Source organism: Wolffia australiana, chromosome 6 (assembly GCF_029677425.1).
Source record: "Wolffia australiana isolate 7733 chromosome 6, ASM2967742v1".
NCBI classification, from domain to species: Eukaryota; Viridiplantae; Streptophyta; class Magnoliopsida; order Alismatales; family Araceae; genus Wolffia; species Wolffia australiana.
Genome location: NC_135840.1, coordinates 16621193 through 16646343, shown reverse-complemented (window position 1 = coordinate 16646343; position 25151 = coordinate 16621193). Strand labels below are relative to the sequence as shown.

At 37.1% G+C, this 25151-nt stretch overlaps 1 protein-coding gene across 1 annotated transcript; it reads right to left on the bottom strand.

Annotated features, from left to right (window-relative positions):
* Nucleotides 1–2706: 2706 nt before the first annotated feature.
* Nucleotides 2707–6961, bottom strand: LOC144704829 (14 kDa zinc-binding protein-like). The gene is made up of 6 exons (XM_078577376.1): nucleotides 6833–6961; nucleotides 6611–6718; nucleotides 5919–6005; nucleotides 4786–4933; nucleotides 2995–3112; nucleotides 2707–2891 (listed from the first exon to the last, which is right to left on the bottom strand). The coding sequence occupies exons 1-6, from the start codon at nucleotides 6871–6873 to the stop codon at nucleotides 2824–2826; spliced, it is 570 nt and encodes a 189-aa protein (XP_078433502.1). The 5' UTR covers nucleotides 6874–6961; the 3' UTR covers nucleotides 2707–2823.
* Between the last annotated feature and the right edge of the window lie 18190 nt (nucleotides 6962–25151).

The window sequence follows — 25151 nt, the reverse complement described above, 5'->3', positions numbered from 1 at the left end:
AGTCCTTGCATCAAATTAACAACAAGTCAAGTTTATTCGACATTTGATGTGTGACACGGTGACAAATCTTGTGAACTCCATGTCAACATGTTTTATAATTTCGACCAATGATATGGCATCAAATATATGTGCACCATTTTGGATTTTAAAGCATTAATTGGGATCTTTATTGATGAATTATTCTACTTCCACATCCCCTCTCTTTCAAATTCTATTTTTCGAATTCCATTTATTAAGATTTTAATTTGTTAAAAAAATTAAAAAATTGGTTGCATATTCAAATAAATTGGATGTCAACACCTGGTGGAGCATGAATTAAAGTAGAAGAAATATCTAAATAGATTAAAGCCTTAATTATATAAAAATAAATGCATTATGGCTTAGAAAATTAATATCAAAAAATTATATCTTAGAAAATTCCAAAAAATAATCACAAAAAAAAATAATTTTCTTAACCAGTATGGGATCAATAAATCATAACATATACCAATAAATCTATTAAAATCAGGATACCATTGTAAAATTTTGATTTAGTAGTTTTAAGCTTGATAAGATACATATATAAAGCTTGTTAAGCATAGTGTAAATAAATATATAAATTCATGATATTAATATAAAATTAGCAACTTATAACAACACTGCATGAGATATTTTGGGTTTCGCAAAACGTATCATATTTATTTTGATATATATATATAATAATATCAAGTTATAAAAACACCATATGAGATATTTTGGGTTTGGAAAAACTTTATCATTTACAATAATACTATTAAATGGATTCACTGAATAGCTCATTGAATCTGGCGCAAAATAATTTCCAAAAACCATGTTGGAAACTAAAAGTAATTTTCTTCACTTAACATTAGTTTTACTTCTATCCCAGTTGTATCCTAAAGAACATCAAGAAATGATACACTCAAAATGAAGTAACTCGTTCATTTGGGGGTTAACCTGACCATGTATGGTGAAGTCATTTCTGATTGGTTGCATATTTTACCATAATTTTCCAAAAGACACATTAAAATTCATGAAAAAATAACTTAATGCCCAAACACAGTTTTTACCTACTTATATCCGTGTTAAAAAATGATTTGTCTTCATAAACATTAAGATATAAAGTATCTAATTCCTCCATGTCATCAGAAAATCCTTCATTTATTACACAATAGCCTCTTAATGTATCTCTGCTTTATATATTGAGCATCAGCTGAATGAGGTCAGCCTGGTTCAACGAAATTTTGAATTATCCTATTAAGACCTAGGAGATTAACCGTAACTTTGGCACTAGACTTTGAGAGAAATGTTAGTACGATTTTATGCACAACTTTGGAGCAATCCTAATGATCCGTAGTTAAAAGCAATGAAAGCAATCTTAAAATATTTAATGTAAAACAAAATAGATTGAAAAAGTCATTGATTAATATTAGTTGGGTATTGTGACTCTGACATTGGTTGTTAAATAGATATGTACGAGTCCAAGATGTCAGTCCATTTTTTAATGATTCTTACCATGTAATCTGAATAAAGTAAATTTGGTTTCATTATTTACTCTTGAAACATATTATGTCATAATTCCACTGATTATTTAGGTAAAAAGTAGATATATTAGGAAATTCAGTCAACCTGTTAATCTCTGGTTATGCACGTTAGAAAAAAACTAAATTTATTATTTGACATTATTCATTTACAGACAACATATAAAATGAAAATTAAATGTCCAAAATGCATTATTACAATATAAAGAAAAATATTTAATTAGGCTTATACAAAATATAATTGGATTCACTTATATTAATTTATTCTATTTATCGCTATTTCCCTTTTCACACTAATATGCCTTCAAATATTCAAAATGAGTCAACAAATGGAACCGTGGGGTCCAAATGTGCATCCGTCCCTTTTACTTATAAGCACCACTCCTGGAGTTGTGTCCTGATTTTCATCTTTTTTAATACACATTTCAATTTTCCGACGACAAGTAGTAGTTTTTGAACTATGAATGCTATAATTAGAAGTCTTTTGATGATTACAAGCACTTAATTGTTCATTTTAAGCAAATTTATTAATACTTATCATTTAATGATTCTTCTTACAACCAGAATTTATATAATTGCATATTACTATTGGCATGCATATGACTAACTGAACCATTTAACAAATTAAATTAGCTCCGCTCAATACATTTGACACATATTTGGATTCATGTTCAAGTCTGAATCTGAGTTTTATCAAATGATCAGATCTTGATTTAATTTACCATAAGTATGAACTTTCCTTATATAAAAAAAATCAAAGATTTCATAGAAGCACCAAATGAGAGGAGCTAAATATTATTTGACATATAGGAAAAAATATCATTATAGCACATCCAGTGTGATATTTTGAGTTTGCTGCTAACCAATCAATTTAATAATAATTCCAACTCTAAACAATCTACATATGATTGGAACTCAATAAATTGTGACAAATTGCACACCGAATCCACCATGTTAAACCATTTGGAGAGTCATCTTGGGAGGCCCTATTAAAATCATAGTAAAACTACCATATATTTCATATAAAAAAGAGTGGGAGGCCAACCATGTATCACAGCCGCTTTCCGATGATTAATTTGACTTAGCCACATCATATTCCACAAAGGTTAAATCCTTATGCATGAATCATAAGCCCAATTAAGCTTAGTTATGATGGATAATCCCAGAATGAGAGGGTAACCATATTTAAAAAAAAATCATTGTAAAGTTACAAGAAATTTCCTCTAATAAAAAGTGAGAAGCTGATTCTGCACCTCAAATGATTTCTGATGGTAGTTCATTTGACTTAGCCAGGGGGCCACTTCATCTGCCGTCCGCCGAGCACATGGAGATGAAGATGATAAACAGACTGACCTGGAGAAATATAGGAGAATATAAGAGACATACTCTAACTTACATTAATTTTTTTTTCTTTCAAAAAAAATTAATGAGAAAAATAAAAGGTTCTTGGCCTCACTCGCAGAAGCACCACTGTTGATGACAACCCGGAAGCCTTCTGAGATGCCCTCTTTCTCAGCCACCACTTTAGCGGCGTACACAAGTTGCCCTAATATCTCCTCGTGCCGAGGCTCGGCCTGGATGATGAATCACATGTCAAAGCTAGCAATTGGCCAACATATCAAAAGAAAATACACCAACCAGAAAATTATATATCAATAACTTATTCAAGTTTTATTTTGACTTCTCAGAGTAGATTACGACATGCACATATCCTAGATCAACCCATAAAAACTATATTCTGCATCCACCTCTCACATCCAATAAGGGTGAGAGAGTCATCAAATGATAGAAATCTTGATGTAGATTTTGATTGAGAAGGTGTTTTCTCAGAGGAAGAGAGAGAATAAGAAGGGGATAGAGAGTGATTGATAGGGAATGGGGAGCATGCTGGAGATATGATACCGTAACAACAATCACGGGGGAAGGGGATTCCAAGGAGTCGAGCGGGTTAACAGAGAGATAGAGGATGATTTGAGTGAAGCCTGAGCCTTCAATTTTTTTGTTGCACCTCTCCAAAGAGGGCTGCAACTTTAAAGGAACCTGATAAGTCTCTGCTGAAGACTTATCACAGCAAGAGACGGCGCCAATCTCCAGTCGCACGAGCCAATTGATACAGCTCGTGCGAGGTTTGAATAAGGCGCGGGAACTTCTATATAAAGCTGGGAGTGGGACCGAGATCGGAATCAAGAATTGGTTGCAGAAAAGAAGACGCCAGAAGGAAGGAGATCCTCCTCCGCGTGGGAGCTGCTGTTGACGATCTGGACAACAGCATAACAGATCTTAACAGAACAATTCTCACATTGAGTTTAACGTTCTCTACACTTCGTGTTTCAACTATCATCTTTAATGGACAATTTTTTTGGGGATACATTTACTGGTCAGATTCAATCCGTATCACGAGCTATGCAATTGTTATTGGCACAAGATTAGAGTCGGTTCTGGTTTTTCGTTATCTCTGGATAAAATTTGATAGTGCCTTAACAGAACCTAACTGGTACGGATATCCCTTGGAAATATTTGGAAAGAAGAAATAAAAGAAAACATGGTACACCAGGCTCTCCAAACTGTGTGTGAAAGGAGGATCAGGCAGGACTCTATCAAAGGGCTAAGGATGGTTAAAGGCACACTTCTTGAATTCAAAAAAATAAAAGGCACACTTCTTGAGTTCGTTGACGAGAGGGCGACTTCGGGCTGGAACCAAAGATCATGGTTTAGATTTACTGGTCGTTCAATGTTTAGTTCTTTTAAATGTTTTAATTCATCATCAACCGTAATCAAATTTTGAACACTTCAGTTGAAGTGACGGTGTATCTTCTGGAAATTAAACATCTTAAGAAAACACAAAGGATGTTTCTAGAAAATAAGTAAGGCTGACAAAGGGTCTAACGGCAGCGAAATGTTGTCTACTTAGAAGGAGAACATTCCATCAATAAGGACAAATTTTGACTGATATAAGCCTATAACCAAAATAAATGTGGCTAATATACCAACTAACACGCCCTAAATGTAAAATCCTAATCCCAAAGCAAACATTTCTAAGTTTAGAAGTATAGTAACGAGAACATAAGTTGACATTACGAAAAATGGACAGCCAAACCAAAAGAGTTGATAGAGAAAGATGATTTATATGTATAGAAACCTGAAGTCTCATTGCCATTACTGCGAGAAAGGAGTATTTTCAAACTTCTGAGGGCAAAGAACAAAAAAAATTGACATATAGGCCGGAATTGACATAATAGAAAATTACCTTTCCAAGCTCTGTCAGCCCATCTCTGCGTTTGGGAATGACTAAGACATGAACCGGAGCTTGGGGATTAATATCTCTGAATGCCAACACTTTGTCATCCTCATACACAATTGTCGATGGAATTTCTTTCGAAATTATCTTGTCAAATCTGGAATTTTCATAAAAAGGAAAAAGAATGTGACTCTTCCGGTGGAAAATAAAATTAAAAACTAAAAACAGTCGAGTACGACTTTTCCAGATCCTCAAATGACTAAAAAACTATGTATAGTGCACGGATGAACCAAGTTTTTAAACTTCTACCTAGATGAGGTAATCGATAGATAGACCAAACTTCCAGTTACATGAAAAATAAATTATTCCGGTGAAGAAAAATAGTAGATATTGGGATCTTTATAACAAGAATACAGGCTGAAAATGATTTTATTAAGCAATACGGTCAATGCATATTGATCTTAGAGGCCAGTCAGTTTATAACAATGTTGTTATAAACACTGTGCCTGAAAAGGAAGAAACAGTAGTTGGCAAGAAACGCAAATAGCAGAAAATATGATTTGAAAAGCGTATGTTCATACGAAAATAACATATCAGATTTACTTCCAGGAGAAACTGAAAGACTCATTTATTTAAAAGACAATGGAATCCAAAACTAAAACCGATACTCAGAATAGTACCTTAACACTCCATGAAATCTTAAAAGTACAGCCTAAAAATGATGGTCGACCATTCTGGATAAATCCTTTTGCATGATTCCTTGGGGGAGAGGTACACATTTAGTATGATCTAATGTTAGAGCAAAAGAAAAAAAAGCCCCTAATAGGGATAGGGAACCATGAAGGCATCAATCCTGAGGCAAATCTTCCTATCATCATCTAAATTTAACTGCACAATTGGTACATTCCAATAGAAAAAAATCGAAAATACTTTTGAACGAGGGAAAGTAAAAGCACAAAAAACCATGAACAGAAAAATCATCTTAACCTCTGAAAGTCAAAATGTAAAAAAAATAAATCCACCCAATGAAAGGAATGCGTTTTCACAGAAAAATCAATGAAAAAGTAAAATATTATCATTTTAGCAATTCATTTGGGACCACGCACTCATCTTTCAGGAAAATATGAAGACAATGAATTTACATCGTGGAGCCCCCGCTTTCTGCATGTGCGGCGGCTGCTCTGGCAGCTGCCTCCTCATCAACGACATGAGTAATTTGCCTAGAAAACCTGCACAGTCGATGAACAAGCAACATAAAAAAATCTGAGGTGCGGTGCAAGCAAGTATTATTTGAGAGGTTAATGGATCGGGTAAGAAAGTAATCGCCAACTTTGAAACTGACCTCCAAAAAGGATAAGTTTATCGGAAATCTCATTCAGTTAAGTTAGATACGTAGAATAAGATGCAATGTCTAAATAACTAATCGCCGACCCATATCAAGAAGGAAACCCTCAATTGCAGTTATAAGGAAAAGAATTGATTTGCCAATTCCGAACATATCACACGTACAACCACTCCTCAATTCGATGGAACTGCTTGCTCTTAAAGGAAATTTTCTACAGTGTTGTCCTTAATTCTTTTGAGATAATAATGGATAGAAACAATAAACAAAGATCTGCCTTCCATCCACACCAGAATAGCAGGATTTCTCCGAAAGAAGCAAGGTTATTCTTGCAGTCTAGTTAAAATTCTTCCACAAAACATATAAAATAATCAATAGATTATAAGAATTAAGGAAAAACGGGATACACATTACAACTTGGTAAGCTCCGTGGGGATCCATTAGAGGTCATACAGAGATCGAAAGAGGCGGTGGGAGGTTTGTGTGAGCTACCTAGAGTATGGCGACTTCAGTAGGGTCGGCAGAGCTCGAGAAAGAAGGCTTGAAAGAGGGAGAATTAGGCCGGATGATGTCGCACGAGGCCGCAGCGCGTCGTAGGAACTGATTTCACAGCAAATTAGCAGAATTAAAGCAGAATTAAAGCGGAATTGGAGCAGAATTAGAGCAGAAAAAGGGGAAAATTGAACGATTTGGATGGTGGAGAAGAGATTTTACCAGCGGAGAAGGCGCGAAGTAGAAGCGGTTGCCGCGGCCATTCCTCATTTGCACTCGCGGATTGAAATTTCTGCCTTTTATAAGTGATGGACGGCCTTCTGTTTGCGGATGACGCTGCCAATCGTCACCGTCTTCCAAAACCCCGTCATCATCATCCAATATCCCGTCATCATCATCGGATAACCCCATCATATCCATCATCATCTAAACCCGGACGTCGTCATCCGATATGCCATCACAGGCACCCTCATCCAAAAATCCATCATCGTCATGTGATATGCCCGTCACATCCATTGTCGTTGAAACCCCATCATCATCATCCAATACCCCGTCACCGTCATCCGATAACCCCGTCATATCCATCGTCCTCTAAACCCGGACGTCGTCATCCGATATGCCATCATAGGCACCCTCATCTGATACATCCTCGTCATCTGATACGCCCGTCACATCCATTGTCATCCAAACCCCGTCGTCGTCATCTGATATCCGGATAAAGGCATCATCATCCAAAATTCGTCATCGTCGTCCGATATCTCCCGCCACATCCATCGTTGTCCAAAGCTTTCATTATATCTGACACCTTATCATAGCCATTGTCATCCAAAAATCCGTCATCGTCATTCAATACCCCGTCATCATCATCTGATACCCCTGCCATATCCTTTGCCGTCCAATCCCCGACATCATCATCCGATACCCTGTCATAGGCATAGTCATCCAAAAATCCGTCATCATCATCTGATACCCCCGCCATATCCTTTGCCGTCCAATCCCCGCATCGTCATCCGATACCCTGTCATAGGCATAGTCATCCAAAAATCCGTCATCATCATCTGATTCCCCCCATCATATCCATCGTTGTCATCCAATACCCTGCCATAACCATCATTGTCCAAACCCCGTTGTCTTCATCCGATGCCCCGTCACAGGCATCGTCATCCAGAAATCTGTCATCGTCATCCGATACCCCCCGTCATCATCATCTGATACCCCGTCATAGCCATCATCTTCCAAACCCCGTCGTCGTCATCCGATACCTCATCATAGCTATCGTCGTCGTACAAACCCCATCATCGTCATCCATACCCCGTCATAGCCATTGTCGTCCAAATGCTGTTGTTGTCATCTGATAGCCCTGTCATAGCCATCTTCGTCCCAACCCTGTCATCATTGCCCAATTACCACTGTCGTCATCCAACATCCCATCATAGACATTGCCATCCATACCCTATCGTCCTCATGGTTTTCTTTTGGGTTTTCTAATTTCTTATTATGTCTTTTTAACTTCTTCCTTTTTATTTCCTTCTCCTATAATTCATATTTTCTTCTTTTTTCTTTTAGTCTTCTTTTAAGACTACTAGGCAATGCATTTTTCCTTTTAGGATGAGTCCATGCCAATTTTTATTTCAATTTTCTTCTTTGACTTTGACTTGTCAACAAACTCAATTTGAAGAATTAACTGCTTCAAACTCAATTTCAAGGATATACATGAAACTGCCTATTGGAGAGGATTAAAGCCGTAAATCAGAGTTGAGCTTAACAAGTACAGACTGGAAGGTATTCTAAAAATTTATAAGTGATGGATAATAGGGAAAAAACTAAAGTAACTTCAGCATCACGGCCCTTAACTTCTTCATTACATCCGAGCTCTAATAATCATCACCAATGTACCTATTATACTCAGCAATCCATGCCACTATCTGTGAGTGATTCGATACCAAAATTAGGCAAAAAGAAATTGATCTGGCTATCAAATGAATAATTCTTAAAAGTGAAAGATAAAGGCTTATGTTATAGCTTTAATGAACCTTATACACTGTGTCATCATTGTCAGGAAAGCTCAGAATTTTTATGTTACAAGAGGAAGATGAAGAAGCGCAACCAATCAGTAAGGAAGATCTAATACAACTAGATGATCTGCCCAAGGTATAAGGGGCATTATTTTCCATTCAACCTTGGAGTAACCGTACACTGGTGAGGACTCATGGCTCTTTACATTTATGGGGTTATATACAGAACTACAGATCAAAAAAGCTGATTGATGGGGTAGCTACTTATCATTTTATTCGATACGAGGTGGTTCAACAGCTAAAGATTCTAGTCCAACCTTATGATAAGATTAATATAGCTCTGGGGGATGGATCATATAGTCATACATCAGGACTCTGCGTTAATGTCTCATTAGCCTTGCCAGCATTGACGGTGATTCTAAATTTCATTCCTTTTACGATGGGGATGTAGATGTCATATTGGGAATTCCATGACTCAGATCATTGGATTGGTTCCACTGCAACTACAACCATCTCATGCTGAAAATTATTCTACAAGACAGAATTATTACTATCCATGGATATCCAGATTTGAATAATACCAAGCTAACAGCATATGAAAAGGAGGAGGCTCATCAGGAAGGGATCTGATGGTTTAATCAGGGCTGGCAGAATTCATTTAATTGAGGTACATTCGCTCTCTTTAGATTCTTTCATTGAATGGTTAAAGGCCACATATCCCTTAGTATTTGACCCACTTTTAGATTTACCCCCTCAATGAGAGTGTGATCATCAAATCCAATTATTGCCAGGATCCAAAACAGTTAATGTCCAACCATATTGATATTCACACTATCATAAAAATATAATGGAGAAGTTGACTCAAGAGCTTTTAGATATCAAAAGAAGGATGGAAGTTTTTGAATGTGCATCGATTTCAGATTATAGTGGATGAATTGCTGAACAAGGTTGCAGTACTAAATCATTAACCTATTCCTATAGTGGATGAATTGATGGAGGAATTGAATGGCATGTCGGTATTTTCCAAATATGATTTAAAATCAGGATACTACCGAGTTCGTATGCATTCTCAAGACATCCACTAAAAAGCATTTAAAACACATCAAGGGTATTTCAAATTCAATGTGATGCCATTTGGTCCATCCAATGCACCAGCCACATTTCAATCCTTAATGAACTCCATATTCAAGCAGTATTCGAGAAGGTTTGTTCTGGTATTTTTTAATGAAATTTTAATATATATCACTGATATAATAAGTCACAAAAAATGTTTGGCAACTGTATGTGAATTGTTGGCAAAAAAAATTGTATATTAACCCCAAGCAATGTCACCTTGTGTGTTCGCATATTGATGATCTGGGACATGTATTTCTGCACAAGGAGTGTCTACTGATGAAAGTAAAATTGAAGCCATTGCTAATTGGAAGAGCCCTAACACTGTAAAACAGTTGAGATGATTTTTTGGGCTTAACTGGATATTATCAAAGGTTTGTTTACCCTTATGCAGACATTGCTCAACCATTAACTACCTTGCTTTAAAAAACTTTTACTGGAATGAAGATGCTGAAAAGGCATTCCAGGACTTATAGAAGGCAATATCCTCCACACCTATTTTGTACCTGCCAGATTTTTTGGTTTCATTGACAGTCAAGACTGATGCCTGGGGCTACACAGTCAGAGCAGTGCTGCTTCAGAAATCCCAACTGATTGCATATTATAGCCAATGTCTACCCCCTCGTTCTCGATTCAAATCAGCATGGGAACAAGAATTATTATCAGTGGTGTGGGTAGTAAAAAAATGGAAACACTATCTGATATTTAAAAAAATATTTTTACAGATCCGTTCAGTATACGATTCTTAACAGAACTATGGGACATTCCTCTACACTGCATAAATATTTAGACACACTATTGGGTTTTGATTTTGAAATCTGATGTAAGGCTGGGAAAAACAATATTGTAGCTGACTCATTGTCAATATCAGTAGGCATTGAAGAAAGAGTATGCGTGGCAATATCTGTGGTACATTGGATAGAGAGGCCCAAGATTGACATAGAAATAGGGAAAGCCATCATGTAATACAATATTAAGATTGCAGTTACCATTTCCCCCCAATACCTATCCAAAATACACCATCAATCAGAATCTACTATGTTACAAGGGTAAAATTGTCCTTCCAATTCTTCTCTGATTCCGTTAGTCCTAAAAGAATTTCAAGATTCTCAATTTGCAGGGCATGGTGTTTTCTAGGACCCTTAAGCGCATTCCTCAACAGTTTTATTGGCAGGGAATGCAAAAAGCTATAAAAACATATGTGACTCAATGCCATACTTGCCAGTTGAATAAATCGTCCAATCTCAAATTCGGTAATGCTACGGGCACTACGGATTCCTAATCAAATTCGTAGGAAGTATTGATGGATTTTATCGAAGGGTTGCCTCTTTCAAATGGTTTTGACAGTGTTCTAGTAATTTTTTATCATTTAAGTAAGTATGCTCATTATTTTGCAATCAAACATCCTTTAACAGCCAAATCAATTGAAAAGTTTTTTCAACAGAAATTGTTAATTTCATGGCGTACCTTGTTGAGGAGTCAGCCAACTCGCCATGTTGACAGCACAGTCAGCAGCCAGATCGATAGGGAATTAATAAGATTAGCTAGTAATAAATTGACAAGTACCCTATACTCATAAAGAGATTTAACGATCAGGATTAAATATAGGTTCAAACATAGTTAGGATGAAAGATAGAGGGTTAGGATTAAACTGTAGATAGGAAAGAGATCAACGGTCAGGATTCATGCCAGTACCGGAAGTGATAATAAAAGTGGGAATGCTGTCAGTAGAACGGACTACACAAAAAGGGGTGATCTATGCATAGTCACAAGTATCCGTTATGACCAATTATAACGGATAGCATTAAAACAGAATGTTTCTATTATTACATTACTATACGGTATGATAAATAATAACCAATGTTAACATTGTCTTTTGCAGAATATACAACGATCTTCCAACCACCAATCTTGGTGTGTCTCTTCTTCCTCTCTATTTTCCTTCTCCTCTATCTCTGTTCTTTTTCTTGATTCCTTCTTCAAGAATATTCACATACCTAACTACATTATCTCCGATCATGGCAGTTTGTTTACAAGTCATTTTTGGAAGGAACTCCATCGCCTACAATGTACCCAGTTGAAATATAGGTCATCATATCAACCAAAAACATATGGACAAACTGAAGTCACAAACAGAGGTTTAGAGAGCTATCTGTGATGCTTTTCCTCGGAAAATACCTGCAAGTTATCTATTTGCACGATAACTTGCCCTCTATTTGCACATTAAAAGACAACATATAAAACCCTCCTAGTAACATGGTTTCTTTCTTGATTTTGGCCCAAATAAAACCTTCAGGTGTAGTCCATTCTTATAAAATTGAATTACAAAAAGCTGAAAATTTTAGTTGAATTTATAATTCATAAACCATCACAAGCCCATCCCGTAACAGTATGGAACATTCACTCATGCTCAGGTAAACAACAGTTTATGCAGAGATAAAATGGCCTCTATTCTACGATAAAAGACAACATATAAGAGGCTCCTGACAACATGGGTTCTTTCTTGATTAAAGCCCAAATAAAACATTCAGATGTAGTCCATCCTCATAAAGTTGAAGTTACAAAAAAAACTAAAAAATTGGGTTGAATTTATAATTCACAAACCATGACAATCCCTTCTCAGAAAAATTGTGAAGTATTCACACATGCAAGGATAACATGGCCTCAATTTATACGATAAAAGACCATACATAAAACCCTCCAAGGAACATGGGTTTTTCTTGATTATAGCCCAAATAAAACCTTCAGATGTAGTCCATCCTCATAAAGTTGGAGTAAAAAAAAACTAAAAAATGGAATTGAATTTATAATTTTCATACCATGACAAGCTCATCTCGGAACAATAGGGAATTATTCATACGTGCTAGGATAACAACAGTTTATGCAAGGACATGGCCTCAATTTATTCGATAAAAGACCAGATATAAGACACTCCTAGGAACGTGGGTTCTTTCTCGATTAAAGCCCAAATCAAACCTTCAGATATAGTCCATTCTCATTAAGTTGAAGTAAAAAAAAAAATTGGGTTGAATGTATAATTCACAAACCATGACAAGCCCATCTCGGAGCAATAGGGAATTATTCACACACACAATGATAACAGTTCATGCGAGGATTTCTACGACAGAAGGCCAAACAAAAACGATCTTTGGAACGTGGGTTTTCTCTTGAAACAAAGATCATCTCTTGCATCTTTGGTAGCGGTTGCATCCTTGAACGTAGCGTGTATTTCTGTTCGCAGGAGAACGCAGGGGAATCCCACTAGCTCTCAAAGCGCGGTAACTGAGATAGCTTCTTTGCTGAAGAATTCTGCGAGTCGACTCGGAATCGCCCTCAAACTCGGCGTCTCCAAGGCACTCTCCAATCGACCCATCGCAGAGAGAGAGACCAGAGAAAAGAGAAACGTCAATCTCCACCAGACTGCAACTCACCTCTCTAGCTGCTAGCAATCCCACGATAATAATCCACAAGAGGAGAGTTTTCTCTCTCACACCCATTTCTCTATCTCTATCTCTATCTTTCTCTGCATCTCGGTTGATCTTCAGACCCTTTAATAGAGAATATTTCTTGATCGAAATAGCAAAATGAGTTCGACCTTGTAAGCGTAAAGGTTTTCTCCCCTGTTCAAAACTGTTGACTATGTTATTTTTTATCATGGTTGTTTTACTGTGGATAGTTTTGAATGCAATAAGAGGGATTAAAGCTTGGGTTTATCCCCTTCTCCAACTCTCTGTCTCCATCTATTTGTCTGTTTCTATCTGTCTTTTTCTTCCTCTCCAGCTGTGAGCAGTCCTGCCACAATAATCCTATAGATGATCGTCACTCTCACACCCATTTCTCTATCTCAATATCTATCTCTGTCTTTACCCCTCTGGATTGATCTTCAGACCCTTTATAGATAAAATTTATTGTTGGAAGAAGCGAAATGGGCTCAAACTTGTGAGAGTAAAGATTTTAAACCTTTGTGAGATTTTCTCCCCTATTCAAAACTGTTGATTGTGTTGTTATTTTTGATAATGGTTGTTTTGCAATTGATAGTTACGAATGCAATAAGAGTATAGGTTGGGTCGCCAACCAAAATTTTGTTGGCAATCTCCTTCTCCTACTTTGTCTCCATCTATTTGTCCGTTTCTATCTGTCTCTCTCTTCCTATCAGGCCGTGAGCAGGAGAATCTTCTCTCTCACAACCATTTCTCTCCCTATCTCCATCTCTATCTCTATCTCTATCTCTATCTCTATCTCTATCTCTATCTCTATCTCTATCTCTATCTCTATCTCTATCTCTATCTCTATCTCTATCTCCATCTCCATCTCCATCTCCATCTCCATCTCCATCTCCATCTCCATCTCCATCTCCATCTCCATCTCCATCTCCATCTCCATCTCTATCTCTATCTCTATCTCTATCTCAATCTCTATCTCAATCTCTATCTCTATCTCTATCTCTATCTCTATCTCTATCTCTATCTCTATCTCTATCTCTATCTCTATCTCCATCTCCATCTCCATCTCCATCTCCATCTCCATCTCCATCTCCATCTCCATCTCCATCTCCATCTCCATCTCTATCTCTATCTCTATCTCTATCTCTATCTCTATCTCTATCTCTATCTCTATCTCTATCTCTATCTCTATCTCTATCTCTATCTCTATCTCTATCTCTATCTCTATCTCTATCTATCTCTATCTCTATCTCTATCTCTATCTCTATCTCTATCTCTATCTCTATCTCTATCTCTATCTCTATCTCTATCTCTATCTCTATCTCTATCTCTATCTCTATCTCTATCTCTATCTCTATCTCTATCTCTATCTCTATCTCTATCTCTATCTCTATCTCTAACTCTATCTCTATCTCTATCTCTATCTCTATCTCTAACTCTATCTCTATCTCTAACTCTATCTCTATCTCTATCTCTATCGCTATCTCTATCTCTGTCTCTATCTCTACCTCTATCTCTATCTTTACCCCTCTCTGTCTACCTATAGGTTGATCTTCAACCCAAACTTGTGAGAGTAAAATCTTTTGAACTGTCGTGAGATTTTCTCACCATTTCGAAATTGACTCTGTTGTTGGTCTTGTTAATGTCTATAATCGGTATTTTTCAAGTGATAGTTTTGAAGATCTAGTTTCTGAATGCAAGAAGAATTATTAAAGGTTGCGTGTCTAACCAAAATTTTGTTGAAAATCTCCTTCTCCTACTCCTGTCCCCATCTATTTGTCTGTTTTTATCTCTCTCTATCCCCATATCTATGTCTATCTCTCTTTCTATCCCTACCTTCATATGTTTTTCTACTATTAAGATGTGACTGAGAGCCCACGGCGTTCATACCAACCGGGCTTAAATTATCAAAAGAAAGAAGAAGACGTGCTACCTAAGGTTAAAAAAATACCTATTAATTTACAAATAGCGGGTATCGTTGTGTCAAATTCGTTCCCATGGCTGGCATTCTCCACACAAGAGCCAAACTGGAATACCCATCACTAGTTCATGATTTTAACAAATAATCATTTAGTGGGTCACATCTCATGTGGGTTTAGTCTCAAACAATTAATATTATCACCCTCTTTCTCACGGATGGACGCCAGACAGGATGTCGAAATGATTTTTGCATCGTCTAAAATTGAAAATTTTTAGATGTTTATTATATATGTGTGGGTTATCCTGGACGTGCGTCAAGAAGCAGGAGAGAGGAGATGTATGTGTACAGTAGCAGATGGGACCTTCTATCCTTGATGCTTGAAGGGTCGGCATGTTTCCGTTAATTTTTCATTGGCCTATCCTTTCTATATCTATCAAAACCCCTCTCTTGATTATTGTTTGCCATTTTGGACATGGGTCTATCCATTTTTTTTCTTCTTCTTTGCTTCTTTTTTTCTTATTTTCTTCTACTTCCATGACATTTTTACCTCTTCTTTGACCATAACCGGACAAGACTGGACTAGAACCTTACCGTAATTGTCATAAGGTTTAGGCCCCAGCTAAAACGGGGACCATCAAACCCCATTCGTGATCACTCTCTTCCTCTCTAACCCTAACTCTCTCCCTCTCTATCTACCACTCTCTCTTGAACACACACACACACACACACACACTCTCTCTCTCTCTCTCTCTCTCTCCCTCTCTATCCCTCTTGAGTCCTCTCTTCCAATCTTTCTCCATCTCTCTCTTGAACACACACACAATCTCTCAACCCCTATCTTGACCATATACACACTCCCTCTACCTCTCTTTTGAACACACACACACAAAAGAACACACACACACACACACGCGCGCGCGCGCGCGCGCGCACACACACACACTATACTCTTCTCATGGCTAAACACACATACTCTCTCTACTCTTCTCTTGGCCAAAAACACACTGTCTCCACCCCTCCCTTGAAAAAAAACACACACACCCCCACACACCCACACTCTATACTCTTCTCATGGACACATACACACGCGCACGCACGCACGCACACACACACACACACACACACACACACACACACACACACACACACACACTCTATACTCTTCTCATGGCCAAACACGTACTCTCTCTACTCTTTCTCTTGGCCAAACACATTCTCTCTACCCATCTCTTGACAAAACATACTCTCGCTCTACTCCTCTCTTGAACCCTCTGTCTCTATCTGTTTCTCTCTCTGTCACTCTCTCTCTACCCTTCTTTGGAGCTCTTTCTCTCACATCTTCTCTACCACTCTTAAACCCTTTCTCTCACGCCTACCTTTCTACAATTTTCTATCTACCCCTCTCTCTCTTTCTCTCTCTCTCTCCCTTTCTCTCTGTCCCTCTTTCTCTACCCGTCAATTGAACCCTCTCTCTTTTCCACTCTCTGGAACCCGTCCTCTCACCCCCTTTCTCTCATGCCCTCTCTCTTTATGCATTTATGGAACCTTTTCTCTCACCCTCTCTCTCTACCACTCTTTGGAATCCTTTCTTTCACCCCCTTTCTCTCTACCACTCTCTGGAACCCTTTCTCTAACGCCCTCTCTCTCTGCCACTACCTAGAACCCTTTCTCTCACACCCTCTCTCTATGTCTCTCTAGAACCTTTTCTCTCACCCGCTCTCTCTCTACCACTCTCTAGAACCTTTCCCTCACCTTCTCTCTCTTTACCACTCTCTGGAATCCTTTCCTTCACCTCCTCTCTCTCTACCACGTTGTGGAGCCTTTTCCATCACCTCCTCTCTCTCTACGACTTTCTGCAGCCTTTTCCCTCACCTCCTCTCTCTCTACTCATTACATGATAAATACATGTGTATTTACATATATTTTAGATATTTTTGGTATTATTAATTTAGAATTTATCATGTCATTTTAATTAACTAAATATTTATGCACTAGCTATAAATCCCAATTTTGCACATTATGGTTATTTTTAACCATCTAGCTTGACTTCTTTGAAGTCAAGATGTTTGATTACTGATGAGTATTTGCAATTCCAAATGTGAAGAAATTTACAGGAATGAGAAGGTATAATTCTTAATGAGTTGGAAAAGTTTTGAGAGTAGTGATTCTCAAAATGGGCTGAATTGATGAAATGGTGTTGTGGGCTTCCAAAAGAGAAATCAGAAGGGGGTGGGCCACGACCTGACATACCTATTGGGCTTTCAAACACCTTACAAAAGAAAGAAGCTGGAAATTACAAAGCAAAGCGCTCAACCAATTGAGAAAAAGAGGCAAACTGGTACGAAAAGAGAATAGAAAATGCCCAAAGGGGTATTTTAGTAATTCTTCTAATGTATAAATACTCTTTTTCTCCCTTATATCCACTCATTCTGGATGTGCTCTAGCAAGTGGCTGGCCAGCAGGACAAGGCATTTCCAGAATCCAGATTGTTCAAGTTGCTTTATGTGAGTTTGCTGAAGTTTTCATTCAATCTCTTCTCTTGTTTGCATTGAAAAATGTCTGATCCTGGCAAAATATAACGATCCAGACTTGAGAGGAAGCATTGAGGACGCACTAGAATTGCATTGAAATTTTAGGAACGTAGATTTCTATTTTTCCATCTTTATCTATCCATTTGCCCTTTCTCTAAAACCGACTATTTATCTCTCTATACCTTCATCCATATCCCTAGTTTATTCCCTCAAAATTTCATGAAAAATCCCCTTCATTTGCACCTTCAAATTCCCTCTCAAACACCCTTTACGCCCTTTGTTCATTTTCTCTCTCTCTATCTCCTCATTTCGAGATTTTCTCTCTCTAGATCAAGATGAGTCTCTCTCAATAATAAATTACCATATCTCTCTAGATCCTCCATAATTCCCCACTTTGAACCCCAAAAAAATCACATTTAAAAATCAATTTTTATCACTTCAAAACCCAGATTTTCCCCCTCATAGCCACTGTTGTGTGTTGTTGTGTGATGCCGTCAGCGCTTGTACGTCAGCGACACCCCTCCGGCGCTTGTAAGTCCTGATTCAATTGGGCCAAGCCCAATTGGGTTGACCCACTGAGGCCAGCCCAAACAGGCAAGACGGGGCCTACCGACCCCAAAGCCCCAAACCACTACACAGCTGTTCTCGATAGCGATTACCGGAGCAGCCATTTTTTTATTTTATGCATTTAAAAATTATAAAAATTAGGAAAATAAGGAAACATCAAGAAAAATTATTTTCTATATTTAAAAAATCAAAGAAATCAGAAAAATCCCTAAAATTAAAATAATAAATTTCTTGTGATTTTAACATCTAAAAAATCTCTAACTCTCATTCTTAATGTGCTAGTGGTTTTCAGTGTAAATTAAACTCCCAAAATTATAAAAGTTTATTTTAGATTTCTGGTATTAATTAAAATTAGGAAAATTATTGTAAAATATTTTTAATGTTTTTCCTTGTATCTCTGCTTTAATTTAAACCACAGGAAATCATATAAATTAACTAAAAATCCTAAAAATTATATCTGTCATCTTTAAACTCATTTTCTTCATTTAAAAATATATAAAAAGACCAAAATTAAATTTTTGCCTCTCTATGGATTGACCCCTTACTTGCCCAATATATTTTTAGAGTATTTAAGTGGAAAAGTTTCATAAATTTTGTTGGTTAAGTCTGAATTCAAACAACAACATTAAACCCTAAATTTGGACTTATCATCTACCCTTTTCTGGAACCTTTTCTCTCTAATGTCGGACACGAAACTGGAATTCGTGAAATTGATAAATTAAGTCCAAAATAATATTAAATAAGTATTCCTTGAGGGTGATCCGAATTCAGTTTAATCCTTCACACGGAGACTAAGTTGATGGAGCATGGATTTAACAATGACACTTAGGGGATACTCATGATAATCCTAACTTAATGGAAGAAGTATATTCAAAATGATCAATTAAAGTTTAGCATACAAATTTTTAAGGTAAACAACAACTCAGAGAAAATAAAAAGTTAACATAAACCAAGAATTATCTCAAATTTAAGCCGTCACAAGGTACTTCCCTGATAGGAGCCAATAACTTGAGTGTTCTGATGTTGATTGGCCTTGATTGACGTTGATCTGCAGCTCCATGAGCGAGTGTGAATAAAGAGCATAGTAGGCGTGGGAAGTGGATAAGATGGAAGTGTAATGTTTGGTCAGCAAGAGAATATGTCGTTGTGTAATGTTAGACGGGTGAAGATGAAGCGAGGAAAACGAACTTACATGGTGGGTGGGATAAGGCGTGAGAATTGATGAAGATAAGAAGAAGGGAGACGATGAGAAACAAGATGGAGATGATGGGGGTGAGATTAAGGTATGTGTTCAATAAGAAAATGATGAGGATGATAAGGTATGGAGAAAGGGAAGGAGGAACCCAAGAAGAGTTGATCGATGTTTAAGATGAGAAGTTGCCGTAGCTGTTCCGTTGTTGTTATCACCATAAAATCACCAAAAAATTACCCTTTTCTCACATACAACTTCACAATAATTATCAAGAAAAAGTGTCCATATAAACAGGATCATATCCCTTTAGAAGGAAAAGAAACATGCAGTTACAACGGAAATAAATCGTCGACAGTTTAAGAGAAAGTGGTAGAGAGATTGGTGGTTCACATGGAGAAAGTTATGGGGACAGGTGAGGGAAAGAGGTTATGAGAAAAGTCAATTTGGAAGTTATAGGGAAATAAAATTATAGAGGGAAGAGTACGGTGGAATAGTCAATTATAATGGGTGGTTCAGAGGATGAAAGAGTTGATATAAAGAAAGAGAACAGGTGGAGAAGAAAAGTCAAAGAAAGGGGCTGAGTGAGGAGAGAGAGAAAAGGAACGTGAGAGAGAGAGAAAAGAGAAGGGATAGAAGAGAGAGGGAAATGCAAAGCATTTTCCATCACCCTCTCTCTAGCACTCTATGGAACACGTTCTCTCACTTGCTCTCTCTCTACCACTCCCTGGAACCCTTTCTCTCACCCCCTCTCTCTCTACCATTATCTGGAAAATTTCTCTCAACCCTCTCTCTCTACCACTCTCTGGAAAGTTTCTCTCATCCCCTCTCTCTCTACCATTCTATGGAACCCTTTCTCTCATTCCCTCTCTCTCTACCACTCTATGGAACCCTTTTCTTACCCCCTCTCTCTATTACTACCTCTCTCTACCACTCTCTGGAATCCTTTCGCTCACCACCTCTCTCTAATACCTCTCACTACCACTCTTTGGAATCCTTTCTCTCACCCTCTTGATAAGTCCACATTTAGGGGTTTTATGTCATTGTTTTGATTTAGACTTAACCAAAAAATTTTATGAAAATTTTCCACTTAAATAATCTATAAAGAATATAGGGGAAATAAGGCGTCGATCCACACAGAGGTAGAAATTTAATTTCAGAATTTTTCTTAAGCTTGGATGAAGGAAATGAGTTTAAAAGTGAGATAAATAATTTCTGAGATTTTTATGGATACTTAGTCAATATATATAACTTACTATGATCTAAATTAAATCAGAATTAAAAATAAAAACACTAAAAATATTTTAGACTAATTTTTATTATTTTAAATGAACACTAGAAATAGGATATATATATTTTGAATTTTCTTGAATTTAATTAACACCAAAAATACTAGGAATATTTTAAACGAGAGTTAAATATTTTTTTGGAATTTTTGTAGATGTTAAAAATACTGAATATTTATTACATTAATTTGAGGGATTTTTCTATTTTTTAGAATTTTTAAATATATAAAATAAGAGAATACCTTTTCCGGCTATTGCCAGGGGTGGTGGAGCCGCGGAGGCGGCGACGGCGGCAGCGGCGGACCAGATGAGCTGGCGGTCTTTGTGTGCCCCGTATAGGGCTGGACTTAGTGGGTCAGCCCACTAAGGTTCAGCTCACTGACCCACTAAGGTTCAGCCCACTTGCGCTAAGTCATGACTTAGCCAAATGGGCTAAGCCCTATTGGGCTTGACCCAACATGGTTAGGATTTAGTCAATGTGATGAAGTCCCCCACTCTCAAATTTTTTTGCCCTAAATGATGGAATTCAAAAAATATGTATATATTTTTAAATTTTAAAGAAAGAAAGAAGGATGATCTAGAAGGAGAAAATGACTGAAATGAAGAGAGAGAGAGAGAGAGAAAATGAAGAGAGAGTGTAGAAGAAGTTTCAGATGAAATTTGAAGGTGAAAATAAAGGATACTTTTTATGGAATTTTGAGAGGATTAACTAGGGATATGTATGAAGATCTAGAGAGGGAAGGAAACAATTATAGAGAGAAATTAGGGAAAATTAAAGGTTTAGAGTGAGAAAATGATGGATTTTAAGGGTAAATGGATGGATGATGATGTGAAGTGGAAACCTAGGTTCCTAAAATCTCAATGCAAGCCTGGTGAGCCCTCAATGCTTCCACTCAAGTCTGGATCCTTATATTTTGCCAGGATCAGGCATTTTTCAATGCAAACAAGAGATGAGATTGAATGAAAACTTCAACAAACTTATATTAAGTAGGTTGAACAACTTGGATCATGAAATATGCCTTGTCCTGCTGGCCATCCACTTGCTAGAGCACGTCCAGAATGAGGTAAAATGAGAGAGAGAAGAGTAGTTATAGATTGGAAGAAGTACTAAAATACCCCTTTCGGTATTTTCTATTTTTGTTTTGCCATTTTTGCCTCTTTTTCTCCATGGGTTGAGAGTTTCCCCTTGCAATCTTCAACCCTTCTTTGGAAGGCTTTTGAGAGCCCAATGGACAGGTCAGGTAGCGGCCCATCTTCCTCTGATTTCTTATTTGAAGGCCCAAAATATCATTTTTTCTCCTTTCAAGCTCCCTTTTGAGAATCACTAAACTCTAAAAATTCTCCAACTCTTGAAGAATTGTATCTTCTCATTCCTTTAAATTTCTGCACATGTGAAACTATAAAATACTCATCAGTAATAAAAATTCTTTCTTAAAAGAAGTCAAGGAGTTTGGTAAAAAAATAACCATAATGTGCAAAAATTAACATATATAGCTTATGCATAAATATTTATGTGATTCAAATAATAACATTATAAATTCTGAATTAATAATAACATAATTATTTAAAATTTTTCTAAATATCCATTAATTTACCATGTTATCACCTCTCTATGTAATATTGCCTCTCTCTACCCCTCTTTCGAAACATCCCTCTACCACCATCTTTCTCTCTACCCCTCTTTTGAACCCTTTTTCTCACTCCCACTCTCTATGTACCACTCTTTGACTACCCCTCTCTTGAACTCGTCCCAACTCTCTATCCCTCTCTCTATCCCTATCTTGAACCCTTTCTCTCAATCCCTCTTGCTCTATCCCTCTGTACCCCTCTCTTAAACCTGCTTTCTCTCCGCCTCTCTATTCCTCTCTATCCCTAATTGAACCCTTTCTCTCAAACCCTCTTGCATTATCCCTCTGTACCCCTCTCTTAAACCTGCTTTCTCTCCCCCTCTCTATTACTCTCTCTCCCTCTCTCTCCACCCACTTCTATCTACAACTCTCCCTATAAAGAGGAGCAACAGAGGAGCTCGGCTTTGACTCAGCCACATCAGACACCAATTGACCAATCAGACCATACTTAAATAAAAACCAACCATGTCGCACCAAGCACCCCTGAAGATATTTACATGCTAACAGTCCAGCTCAACAAAAGACATCATACACATCTAGCCTCATTAAAAAATTCCCAAATGTACTCCTTTAGTTCTTTTTTGAGGAATTGAACATTAAGCTTACAACTGTCCTTGTGCAGGCTCTTCTCTTTCATCTCACGCATTCTCCCTTCATTTCACCCTAGCTCTAGCCCAAAACTAGATCCATATTCATCACTTATACTCTGTACCCTATTCTCTCTCTCTCTCTCTGTACCCATTCTTGAACCCTTTCTTATTTTCTCTCTTGCACAGTATCTGTCTTATTAGGCCTTCTATCACTGTCATCTACTCACCATTAGAACTAAAAAAGCTTTCCCCTGTGAATAATGAGTAAAGACAAAATGAATATAATGATAAGATACAAGGTAAAGTTTCCTTGTTAACTATCATTAGACGACCATTTCCAGGATGGAGGATTAGATCTGACCCATCAAATGTTTGATTGGATCGGATAGGATCAAATTGTGGAAATTAATTCAATGACATGTAGAATAGATGAAAATGAGAGAGGAGAGAGAGAGAGAGACATAGAGAGAGAGGAGAGGATAGGAGAGAGAGAGATATAGAGAGATAGGAGAGGAGAGGAGAGAGAGAGAAAGAGAGCGAGAGATAGAGAGAGAAATCCAGCCAGTTAGATAGAAAAATAGAGAAATAGACAGACAGACAGACAAGATGAAAGAGAGAGAGACAGATTGACAAAATGAGGGAGAGAGAGACAAAAATACTGACAAACAGACAAAAGGGGAAAGAGAGACAGATAGACTGAAAAAATGAGAGAGAGAGATAGATAGACAGAGAAACAGATAGACAAAATGAGAGAGAGAGAGAGACATAGGCAGAGAGACAGAATGAGAGAGAGACAAAGAGAAAGACAGAGAATGAGAGGTAGATAGAGACATATAGATAGTATGATAGAGAGAGACAGACATAATGAGAGAGAGACAGATAGATAGAATCAGAGAGAGAGACAAACATAATGAGAGCGAGATACAGATAGGCAGAAGGAGAGAGAAATACATTTAGACAAATTGAGAGAGAGAGACAGACAGACAGAATGTGTGAGAGAGACATATAGACAAAATGAGAGAGAGAGAGACAGACATAATGAGAGCGAGAGACAGATAGACAGAATGTGTGAGAGAGACAGAGAGACATTGAGAATGAGAGTGTGATAGACAAACGGACAGAAAGAGAGAGATACAGATAGACATTGAGAATGAGAGAGGGAGAGACACAGAGCCAGAATGAGAGAGAGACAAAGAGACAGAGAGAGACAGAAAGAGACAGAGAAAGAGGGAGAATTTGAGAGAGAGTCTTCTATTGATTTTTTTGTTGAAATTGGATCGATGGAATCTCTAGATTGATCTCAAAAACTCCCATAGCTCAATCAAGAATTTGATCAGTTTGGATTGAATTGAATTTTGATTGACAAAAAATTTGAACGATCTGATTGGATTCGAAACCATGATTCCTACGCATCTAAAGGACAAAATTCATTTGTTTAGTTTTTTACTTATTTCCTGGTGATATCTTTGAAAAAAAAACTTTAAAATAATTCTATTTCTTTGATTTTCATTTAATAATTTGCTTCTGAGTGGGTAAAGAAATGCGCTTTCAGGTCTTTCAGAGGCCATAATAAAAAAATTCATGTAGTTGTTGTCAAAATGTAGAATTTTCTTTATTTTTGAGAAGGATAGACATTTTAGGGTGTTTTTATATTGGTTGAACATCAATTTATGTGAAACACAAATGGACCCTATAGTGTCATTAATATACTGCCTTTTACTTACATTTGAAGCACGGCATTTAATTAAGAGTATCCTCTTCTCTAGTTACATTTGGAATACTAAATTCAGTTAAAATGTGTCTCTTTTTAAACTACATTTGAAATTCTAAGAACAACATTTTTATGCTTCTAGAAAACAACATCCAAGTAATAGAATGAAACTTTATACCCTCTTGAGGTTTCTTAAAGCTATTTTTATGCGTGCCCATGACACCATGTACACTCCAAATTGTTATTCATGCTTCTAGACATGATACCTAAAATAATATGAACAATCTGTGGTGACCAGTTTTTGTAAAATAAGATTTCTTATGATCCATGGTAACTTGAACATCATTTATATCTTTCCAAGGACTTATATCTCTCTCTAACCCTTTTTATCTCTATATCTCTCCTTCATATGTTAGCTCTAATCAGCCTATCATTCGCTGTTCCTTATCTCTCTCTATTCTAAACTGAAACCATACTCCTTTTTTATTATTTCCACATAGTCATCTAATTATCACTATTCCTATGTATGGTACTCATCACCTTTGTA